The 12,047-nt window shown below is 38.4% G+C and overlaps 1 protein-coding gene across 2 annotated transcripts in view; it reads left to right on the forward strand.

The window, feature by feature from the left end:
* LOC121371726 (pleckstrin homology domain-containing family H member 2-like) overlaps positions 1–12,047 on the forward strand; it is a 179,626-nt gene that overhangs the window by 8,853 nt on the left and 158,726 nt on the right. The window contains exons 1-2 of one of the 2 annotated variants that reach the window (XM_041497827.1): positions 1,078–1,392; positions 6,640–6,811. In XM_041497827.1, coding sequence (XP_041353761.1) covers positions 6,674–6,811 — 138 coding nt within the window. In that variant the 5' untranslated portion in view covers positions 1,078–1,392; positions 6,640–6,673. Of the gene's footprint in view, positions 1–1,077; positions 1,393–6,639; positions 6,812–12,047 lie in introns of those variants that run through there. The other variant, XM_041497826.1, reaches the window with a different exon arrangement.

Genomic DNA, 12,047 nt, shown 5'->3' on the forward strand with positions numbered 1-12,047 from the left:
TTTGTGTCTAGTTTTTTCTGATTAGCACTTACAATTTGTATTTTGTGTCTAGTTTTTTCTGATTAGCACTTACAATTTGTATTTTGGCCATGATCTACTAGTTCTTCTAATATTGGTATTGATGATCAGGCCAAATGAAGATCTAAGGATTTCAGTATGTAAGTTTAAAACTTACTTTAATACAAATACATTCTAAAAATAAAGAGATTTCAGTGTTTGAAATAAGCGTTTGTCCTGGCAAGTGAAAATCTGCTCGGACAAGCAAAATGTAATGTACCTTGGTGGTTATCCAGTGGACAAATAAAAATGTTCAGTGTAGTTTCATTTTGAGCAATCAAGAACATTGTCCTTTTACTTGAATAAACAAATCATTTATTTGGACAAGTGAAATTATAGGTGGACAAGTAGATTTTTAGATGTACTTGTCTGGTGGACTAGTGAAATTTTCTGCTTATTTCCATCACTGGATTTAAATTGGATCCGTGCTTTTAATTATGAAATATATTGGTCACAATACACTTGTCCAGCAATAAATAGAGTTTTTTCAAGACCTCCTGCTGCCCAGCTAGTTATATGCCTGTGTAGTTAAGTATATCAAAGGAATAGTATCATAAATTACAAGTTTTTTTTTTTTGCTTACTACAGGATTATGAATTAAAAATTGATTCACATTAGCTAATAAACATACAATAATTATCAATTATTACTATCAATATAAAACTGGTTTGGTTCTGTTAAATATTATACAACACATAATCTCAGGAAGCTTTGTTACTGTACATTTATTTGAGAGTGGTTAAAACCATTACTAATACATACATAAGAATAATTGACAATGTAATATACTATGTAATTAGACTCAGATAGGAAACAGCAAGACCTTGCTGTAACATTGCCCCGAGTACTTGCGACCCATCTCGTATATATATCCTATTGATTTTTATGCCTTGGTGTAAGGGGGGAGGATTCCAAGTACAAGTGCTTATTACCGCTGATGAATGATTTTGTATGTGGTCTACACCAGTGTGGTATTCATGAATGCTGGCTCAGTCTTGTAGTGCTGTGAGAGCAGCCGGCTAGAGCAGGGCTGCGAGAGGACGGCAGACACTGTGTGAGGGGATAACCACTTGTAGCATTGTTCCTGCTTGCTTTGGCAGCGTTGGCTTGCTCTTCTCATCACCGGGATATTCTTCCATTGATCAGTGCACTGTATGTATCACTTTCGATTGCTGCATTATTCAACACAGGCTCTGGTGCTTTTTACAATGCGGTGGAAATGAGGATAGTTTGTTTTGTTTTTCCTACAATGAGGCAGTTTCATTCCTTGTGTTGGTGTGTGTTCATCAGTGGAAATTGATATTTCAATTTTTATTGCATTAGTTAAGTTTTAAGGTGAGTTTTTGCAATGGTAAAAATTATATATGCTTTTGCAGATGATTTAAATACTAATATTTAATAACATGAATTAAACAGTCCATATTTATTATGCAGATTAAAAAAAAAATTGTAGTGACAGTTGTTGCTATTAGGTTTGTTTTATTTTTGCACTATTTTCATACAAGAACTTGAATCAAGTTACGTCACAGATCTTGAGTCTAAGCACATTATTAATATATAGTCAATTCTGGAATAGACAGTGTTTTGTATCTGGGTGGGTTTCACATGTATAATTTTACAGAATTTTGTGATTAGGTAGGCATTACATGCACAATTTCTAATGATTTTATATTAAGATGGGCAATTTGCTATGATTTTATGTTCAAGTGGGCAATTCAAACATACTTTCCCTGTATAATTATATTGAGGAAGGCTATCTCTATATAATTCCTCAGTGTTTTATACTAGTGTGATCTAACTATAAACAATTTTCCCAGGAGTTTGTATTGGAAAGGAAAGACCATCATACATTTCCTAGGATTATATAACAGTTGGTTGATTGTGATAATGATTGGTTGTATGGATGTAATAATGCGATATTAGAATAATAATAAATGTGGCCATGTTGTGAAGCCTGTTGCTGGTTTAGTTAAAGTTAAAGTTTCTTTTGTTTAACCACACCACTAGAGCACATTAATTTGGCTATTGGATGTCAGACATTTTGTAAATTTAACATATAGTCTTAGAGAGAATTCCCACTTCATTAGTAGCAAGAGATCTTTTATATGCACCATCCCACAGACAGGATAGCACATACCACGGACTTTGATGTACCAGTCATAGTACACTGGCTGGAACGAGAAATAGCCCAATGGACCTACTGACAGGGATTGATCGTAGACTGACCGCACATCAAGCAAGTGCTTTACCACTGAGCCTGTTTAGTCATTCTGATACTTGTAGCATTGTTAATGTGTGAAATGCACATATTTCATGTATAGTAGCTAAATATATTCATGCATGTATTACCGGTTTTATATTACATGGTTGTCATACTAGGACATACATCATTTTCTGCTGTTTGGTAATAATGTGGCACAGATTAGAGTTACCACTATACCAGATATTTATGTAACTTGATTTGAACTAGTCTCATTGTACTAGCTACCATTGTATTTGAAATGTGTGAGGTGACCCTAAAATTAGGGTGACAATATTTGAAATGTGTGAGGTGACCCTAAAATTAGGGTGACAATATTTGAAATGTGTGAGGTGATCCTAAAATTAGGGTGACAATATTTGAAATGTGTGAGGTGACCCTAAAATTAGGGTGACAATATTTGAAATGTGTGAGGTGATCCTAAAATTAGGGTGACAATATTTGAAATGTGTGAGGTGATCCTAAAATTAGGGTGACAATATTTGAAATGTGTGAGGTGACCCTAAAATTAGGGTGACAATATTTGAAATGTGTGAGGTGATCCTAAAATTAGGGTGACAATATTTGAAATGTGTGAGGTGACCCTAAAATTAGGGTGACAATATTTGAAATGTGTGAGGTGATCCTAAAACAATTAGGGTGACCCTAATATTTGAAATGTGTGTGAGTGACCCTAAAATTAGGGTGACAATATTTGAAATGTGTGAGGTGACCCTAAAATTAGGGTGACAATATTTGAAATGTGTGAGGTGACCCTAAAATTAGGGTGACAATATTTGAAATGTGTGAGGTGATCCTAAAATTAGGGTGACAATATTTGTGCAAAACTAGGATAACTAGGAGTTGAGCACCGATTTTGTCAGTTAGATTTTAAGGGTGAGATGTTGTAGTATTGATGTCTGTGTTGGCTGGTTGAAAGACTCCATGTAGGTAGCAGCTTTAGCCAAACTTGTTACAATATACCAGGCTGCAACTTTACAAAGATTTCGTGCTACTGTGAATCCCATATTTTGGAATCTCAAATATCTATATTATATCATTTGTACAAATCCAGCAGAAACCTAAAACCAAATCCCACTTTCATTGCCTGGTTACTGTTATGTATAGAATTTGATTTGATCATATGCACCCTGAAGACAGGTGTTTTGTAAAAGTATGTGTTGTATTTATGAGTGGTCTTGACAAAAACACTAACTTCAGTTGCCTGTGTAATGATTGGAACCAGCTGTGTTAATTAGCATCTATTATCACTTGGCTTCTCACTGGGAAGAAGGCAGCACAGTCTTATATACCATATAGTAACTGCACACCGAGCCCTACAGCCTCGCACATCTGGTATGCCAAGGGATGGAACGGAGCCCATTATTCCCAACAGAAGGCTATGCAAAAACTCTGTCTCACTCGGAGTATTTGTTCAGTGCACGGATTATGTCCTTCCTCGGAGCATTAGCATTGACAAGCTGCAAATTTGCTAATCATGGCCTATCAGTGGCGCCAGTGCCGATAAGATCTTGTGCTGTTGGTAGGGGAAGTGTTCAAATACTTGAATTAGTGATATAAGCTGTGTTAAAATGGTTGTATGGTTCACAGCATTATGTACCAGTGTTTATGCTGACTGGGTGGCATTATGGTTCACAAGCTGAAGCCAAAACATACAAGATATTGTTTTCTAAATCATATTCTGAGGGGAAAAAAACTGGAGTATAACAAGTGGAACTAAGGTGTATAAGATAGTTGATTCTTAGCATTCCTGTCTGCCACATTTCGTAGTTTTTTGTTTTAGTTCTGCATTTTGATCTTGTATATTTTATTGTGGTGTTGAAAACTCCACTAAACAGGTAATGCCTGTACTCATGATGGAAAGTGAAAGAGAATATTTGTTTAAGGATACCTCAACACATTGTTAAATCAGGGGCTATTAATTTTTAAATATGTGATAATTGGGACTTATGATCCTACGGTTTGGAGAAGAAACCTACTGCTGCCAATCAGAGAACTCATAATTAGAATCAAGGGATCTTTCATATGCACTTTGCAGGCCATTGAGAATTAAAAATTTGCATTAACCATTTATGGGTTATGCCAAAACAGATTCAGGTAATCCATTTCAGTTTTAACATAACCCATCATGATCATATAAATGATGTCATGAATTCAATGTGTGAACGAAAAATGGGTTATGCAAACTACACTTTTGCGAGTAATGCACGAATGAAACTGTCACTCTCGCAACTTTCAGAAGCCTAACTTTGTTTGAAAAGAGGCACGGGACATAGCCCAGTGGTAAAAACGTTTGCTTGATGCACAGTTGCTGTAGGATCGATCCCCTTCGGTGGGCCCATTGGGCTATTTCTTGCTCCAGCCAGTGCACCACGACTGGTGTATCAAAGGCCATGGTATGTGTTATCCTGTCTGTGGGATGGTGCATATAAAAGATCCCTTGCTGCTAATCAAAAAGAGTAGCCCATGAAGTGGCAGTAGCCGGTTTCTCTCTCAATATCTGTGTGGTCCTTAACCATATGTCTGTGCCATATAACCATAAATAAAACATTTCCTTCCTTCCTTCTTGTTCAAAAAAGGATAATATACAATGACATTTTAAAATATCATTTGTGAAGCACTGGCTTGATAGGTAAAACACCCAATTGATTTAACACAGAGCCTGTGACCATTCCCATGTCAACAAAGCACTTTAACCACTGAGTTACATATTGTAAAACACCCAATTGATTTAACACAGAGCCTGTGACCATTCCCATGTCAACAAAGCACTTTAACCACTGAGTTACATATTGTAAAACACCCAATTGATTTAACACAGAGCCTGTGACCATTCCCATGTCAACAAAGCACTTTAACCACTGAGTTACATATTGTAAAACACCCAATTGATTTAACACAGAGCCTGTGACCATTCCCATGTCAACAAAGCACTTTAACCACTGAGTTACATATTGTAAAACACCCAATTGATTTAACACAGAGCCTGTGACCATTCCCATGTCAACAAAGCACTTTAACCACTGAGTTACATATTGTAAAACACCCAATTGATTTAACACAGAGCCTGTGACCATTCCCATGTCAACAAAGCACTTTAACCACTGAGTTACATATTGTAAAACACCCAATTGATTTAACACAGAGCCTGTGACCATTCCCATGTCAACAAAGCACTTTAACCACTGAGTTACATATTGTAAAACACCCAATTGATTTAACACAGAGCCTGTGACCATTCCCATGTCAACAAAGCACTTTAACCACTGAGTTACATATTGTAAAACACCCAATTGATTTAACACAGAGCCTGTGACCATTCCCATGTCAACAAAGCACTTTAACCACTGAGTTACATATTGTAAAACACCCAATTGATTTAACACAGAGCCTGTGACCATTCCCATGTCAACAAAGCACTTTAACCACTGAGTTACATATTGTAAAACACCCAATTGATTTAACACAGAGCCTGTGACCATTCCCATGTCAACAAAGCACTTTAACCACTGAGTTACATATTGTAAAACACCCAATTGATTTAACACAGAGCCTGTGACCATTCCCATGTCAACAAAGCACTTTAACCACTGAGTTACATATTGTAAAACACCCAATTGATTTAACACAGAGCCTGTGACCATTCCCATGTCAACAAAGCACTTTAACCACTGAGTTACATATTGTAAAACACCCAATTGATTTAACACAGAGCCTGTGACCATTCCCATGTCAACAAAGCACTTTAACCACTGAGTTACATATTGTAAAACACCCAATTGATTTAACACAGAGCCTGTGACCATTCCCATGTCAACAAAGCACTTTAACCACTGAGTTACATATTGTAAAACACCCAATTGATTTAACACAGAGCCTGTGACCATTCCCATGTCAACAAAGCACTTTAACCACTGAGTTACATATTGTAAAACACCCAATTGATTTAACACAGAGCCTGTGACCATTCACATGTCAACAAAGCACTTTAACCACTGAGTTACATATTGTAAAACACCCAATTGATTTAACACAGAGCCTGTGACCATTCACATGTCAACAAAGCACTTTAACCACTGAGTTACATATTGTGTGCTTGTGTGGGTTCATGCCATTGGGATAGAATATACTAACTTTTGTGAATGCTTGCTATCATCACAATGTTGACTAGTTCAACAACCTCTCACTGGTAAATACCCTGAGAGATTAGCTGTAAATCTTGTAATGTAAGGTCATTTTCTTTTTAATTGCTTTAACAATCATTGGATTGGGAAATAGGTTTTGCAGAAGACTTAACCTGCCATGTTAATGTTGTCTTTCAGTGCAGGTGAGTTGCGTGTAGCAGCTCTGGTAGACATGGAGGGGGTGGGTGGAGAAGAGCAGGCCACATCCAGCATGGATTCCATGTGGAAGGAACGCTGCCACGAGCTCGAGGGATCACTCTGTCGCTTTAAGGAGCAGACGGAAAAAATCAGAGAAAGTCTCGGAGAAAAGGTAAATTATTGATTGTTGCAGCTTTTGTTTTTCTTCATTTTTTTGTTTGTATGATTCATAAAGTTATATGATATCTGTTACATACCAGGGGAAAAGGTTCCCCTTTATCTCCATAAGTTATTTAAATTGTGATATATAACAACCATTTTCAGCTATATCATGATTCTCTCCATTGTTGACACACGATTTTGTCAGTTGCATGTGCATTTTATACTAATGAACTGATTTGTAGGTCATGTGATACTGTTGCATGTAGTTTAAAAGTGCATTTTGTGATACACAGCAATAGTGGTAGAGCCCAACATCTGGGCTTGGTATCAAATAAGACTGCTGGTTTAGTGATGACATCACTGAACTGCACATCTTGCATGGAGTTGACAGCATCTGGCATTTAGGAGACAAGACTGGATGGATGTAGCATGGAGTTGACAGCATCTGGCATTTAGGAGACAAGACTGGATGGATCTAGCATGGAGTTGACAGTATCTGGTATTCAGGAGACAAGACTGGATGGATCTAGCATGGAGTTGACAGCATCTGGCGTTCAGGAGACAAGACTGGATGGATGTAGCATGGAGTTGACAGCATCTGGCATTTAGGAGACAAGACTGGATGGATCTAGCATGGAGTTGACAGCATCTGGCATTCAGGAGACAAGACTGGATGGATGTAGCATGGAGTTGACAGCATCTGGCATTTAGGAGACAAGACTGGATGGATGTAGCATGGAGTTGACAGTATCTGGTGTTCAGGAGACAAGACTGGATGGATCTAGCATGGAGTTGACAGCATCTGACGTTCAGGAGACAAGACTGGATGGATCTAGCATGGAGTTGACAGCATCTGGCATTCACGAGACAAGACTGGATGGACTGTTTAGAGATGGGTTCATGTTTTGTCCGGACAGTGGAGAATGTTATGCCGATACTGATATTCTGAAACATTTGCCATTCATTAAACTAATAATGAAAGTATGAAGGTATGACTTGGCATTACTACTTCTGTGCGGACTCAGCTCTGTCTAAACATGGTACATTTATTGACAGGCTTCATAACACAACTGAACATCACCAGACTATCCTAGTTGATCGCATTAAGATTGGATTGGCACTTGGTTATACAAAGAACCATCCAATGACAAGTATGGAACAAAATCTGGACAAGTCTTCTTTGCCAACCTGATAATTAATTGTCTTAAAGGCACTTGGTCATCTTACATTGTGAAATCTCATTTCTTTCTAAAGCATGTATATATATATTTTTGTAATACATGTAATAATTTGCTACTGGGTCAAATATGACATTATGATGCAAGCAAACTGTTTTGATTTATAGGTGGTAAAAATAGCATAATTTGTTAATATTGACAATTCATGCAAAAATGTTTGTTGCAAGTTATTTATGTTTTTTGTGAACTTTGAAAGGTGGCATATAGTTGTACTTATCCAGGTTTTCCATTGATGCCATCTCAGCTGGTTGGCGTTTTGTTACTGGAGGAATGGACTAGTGGTATTCAGTCCATCTCAGCTGGTTGGCGTTTTGTTAATGGAAGCATGGACTAGTGGTATTCAGTCCATCTCAGCTGGTTGGCGTTGTATTAATGGAGACATGGACTAGTGGTATTCAGTCCATCTCAGCTGGTTGGTGTTTTGTTAATGGAGACATGGACTAGTGGTATTCAGTCCATCTCAGCTGGTTGGTGTTTTGTTACTGGAGACATGGACTAGTGGTATTCAGTCCATCTCAGCTGGTTGGCGTTTTGTTAATGGAAGCATGGACTAGTGGTATTCAGTCCATCTCAGCTGGTTGGCGTTTTGTTAATGGAAGCATGGACTAGTGGTATTCAGTCCATCTCAGCTGGTTGGCGTTGTGTTAATGGAGACATGGACTAGTGGTATTCAGTCCATCTCAGCTGGTTGGCGTTGTGTTAATGGAGACATGGACTAGTGGTATTCAGTCCATCTCAGCTGGTTGGCGTTTTGTTAATGGAGACATGGACTAGTGGTATTCAGTCCATCTCAGCTGGTTGGTGTTTTGTTAATGGAGTCATGGACTAGTGGTATTCAGTCCATCTCAGCTGGTTGGCGTTTTGTTAATGGAAGCATGGACTAGTGGTATTCAGTCCATCTCAGCTGGTTGGCGTTGTGTTAATGGAGACATGGACTAGTGGTATTCAGTCCATCTCAGCTGGTTGGCGTTTTGTTAATGGAGACATGTACTAGTGGTATTCAGTCCATCTCAGCTGGTTGGCGTTTTGTTAATGGAGACATGGACTAGTGGTATTCAGTCCATCTCAGCTGGTTGGCGTTTTGTTAATGGAGTCATGGACTAGTGGTATTCAGTCCATCTCAGCTGGTTGGTGTTTTATTAATGGAGACATGGACTAGTGGTATTCAGTCTGTGTCAGCTGGTTAAGACATAGACTAGATGTTTTATTGTTGTGTAGTTGGTTGATTGACACATGGACTAGTTGTATTTAGTCCATTTGTGCTAGTTGCTTATATGGACTGGTGGTATTCAGTCATCTCATCAATTGGTTGAGACATGGATGAAGTTGTATTTAGTCCATCTTGGCTTATTGAAACATGGACTGCTAGTTAGTCTCTTCTGGTTAATATATGTGTTTGTAGTATTCAGTCTGTCCTTCCTTGTTAATACATGGACTACTGATATTTATACCATCTCAGCTCAGTTACAGGTTAATATATGTGTTTGTAGTATTCAGTCTGTCCTAGCTTGTTAATACATGGACTACTGATATTTAAACCATCTCAGCTCAGTTACAGGTTAATATATGTGTTTGTAGTATTCAGTCTGTCCTTCCTTGTTAATACATGGACTACTGATATTTATACCATCTCAGCTCAGTTACAGGTTAATATATGTGTTTGTAGTATTCAGTCTGTCCTAGCTTGTTAATACATGGACTACTGATATTTAAACCATCTCAGCTCAGTTACAGGTTAATATATGTGTTTGTAGTATTCAGTCTGTCCTAGCTTGTTAATACATGGACTACTGATATTTAAACCATCTCAGCTCAGTTACAGGTTAATATATGTGTTTGTAGTATTCAGTCTGTCCTAGCTTGTTAATACATGGACTACTGATATTTAAACCATCTCAGCTCAGTTACAGGTTAATATATGTGTTTGTAGTATTCACTCTGTCCTAGCTTGTTAATACATGGACTACTGATATTTAAACCATCTCAGCTCAGTTACAGGTTAGTCTGTCCTTCCTTGTTAATACATGGACTACTGATATTTAAACCATCTCAGCTCAGTTACAGGTTAATATATGTGTTTGTAGTATTCAGTCTGTCCTAGCTTGTTAATACATGGACTACTGATATTTAAACCATCTCAGCTCAGTTACAGGTTAATATATGTGTTTGTAGTATTCAGTCTGTCCTAGCTTGTTAATACATGGACTACTGATATTTAAACCATCTCAGCTCAGTTACAGGCTAGTAGCTGCTGCATGTGAAACAAGCAAATGGTACAACTGTATTCAGTTTAACTGCTGGTGGGTACATTGGCGGGTACATTGGTGGGTACATTGGCGGGGCTGATTTACACAAGTTAGATTGATGGACCCATTTTCTCTGATTTTTTTTGGATTTTTTTTATCTCAGCCTGCAGCTGATATATCAAAGTAGCTGTATGTGCAAACATGTGGGAAAGTGTGTATAAAAGACTCAGGTTTCTCTGAAGATTGTGTCTCAAAATTATCAAATGTTGACATACAATAGCTGCTGATTAATAAATCAATGTGTTCTAGTGGTGTCATTGAACAAAACACACTTTGGCACATTGGCAAGTGGTACAAAGTTCTGTCTTCAGTTGAACTACGAAGGTAGAGCTTTGGATTATTTTCAGTTAAATTTATTGTAGCAAACACTCCCTAGAAGAAGGTACAAAAAACAATAACAATAAATATTTGTAAATTACAGAGTAAAACATGTATAGTTAACAACTACAGCAATAGGTCTATAATATTATGTAATTAGTTAACTTAAGGAGACAGTAACAGTCTAGATAGTGATATTCAGTAGACATATGATTTCTACTTCCATCTAATGATACTCTGTCCAGCCTAGCTGGTTGAGAATGTCAATCAGTGGAATGTTTCTGCTCTGGTGGTGCAGACTCACTGCTCATCTGGATCTGCACCTACAGACTTGCACCTACAGACCTGCCTGCTTCATCACCTGTATCCCTTAGACACGGAATCCAGGTGGCACTGCTGAGCGAGCATCAGAGCATGTGGCATGTAATTCACTCACATGTGTAGACCAATGCTGACTGACAGGGTGTTTAGTTTGTTGTTTGAACTAATAGATGTTTGACATCTCATCCAGTTAAAGAAGTCGTTTAGACAATTTGCTTGTCAAGCTGTCTGTTGGCCTGTCCACCATGGCTGATTACTTTATCTTACAGTTACAGTTCCTTTACTAATGTCTGCTGTGTTGATCTGTCTGTCGGCCTGTCTGTCGGCCTGTCCACCATGGCTGATTACTTTATCTTACAGTTACAGTTCCTCAACTAATGTCTGCTGTGTTGATCTGTCTGTCGGCCTGTCTGTCGGCCTGTCCACCATGGCTGATTACTTTATCTTACAGTTACAGTTCCTCTACTAATGTCTGCTGTGTTGATATGTCTGTCGGCCTGTCCACCATGGCTGATTACTTTATCTTACAGTTACAGTTCCTTTACTAATGTCTGCTGTGTTGATCTGTCTGTCGGCCTGTCTGTTGGCCTGTCCACCATGGCTGATTACTTTATCTTACAGTTACAGTTCCTCTACTAATGTCTGCTGTGTTGATATGTCTGTCGGCCTGTCTGTCGGCCTGTCCACCATGGCTGATTACTTTATCTTACAGTTACAGTTCCTCAACTAATGTCTGCTGTGTTGATCTGTCTGTCGGCCTGTCTGTTGGCCTGTCCACCATGGCTGATTACTTTATCTTACAGTTACAGTTCCTCAACTAATGTCTGCTGTGTTGATCTGTCTGTCGGCCTGTCTGTTGGCCTGTCCACCATGGCTGATTACTTTATCTTACAGTTACAGTTCCTTTACTAATGTCTGCTGTGTTGATCTGTCTGTCGGCCTGTCTGTCGGCCTGTCCACCATGGCTGATTACTTTATCTTACAGTTACAGTTCCTCTACTAATGTCTGCTGTGTTGATCCGTCTGTCGACCTGTCTGTCGGCCTGTCCACCATGGCTGATTA

The sequence above is a fragment of the Gigantopelta aegis genome, chromosome 4 (genome assembly GCF_016097555.1).
Source record: "Gigantopelta aegis isolate Gae_Host chromosome 4, Gae_host_genome, whole genome shotgun sequence".
Taxonomy (NCBI): domain Eukaryota; kingdom Metazoa; phylum Mollusca; class Gastropoda; order Neomphalida; family Peltospiridae; genus Gigantopelta; species Gigantopelta aegis.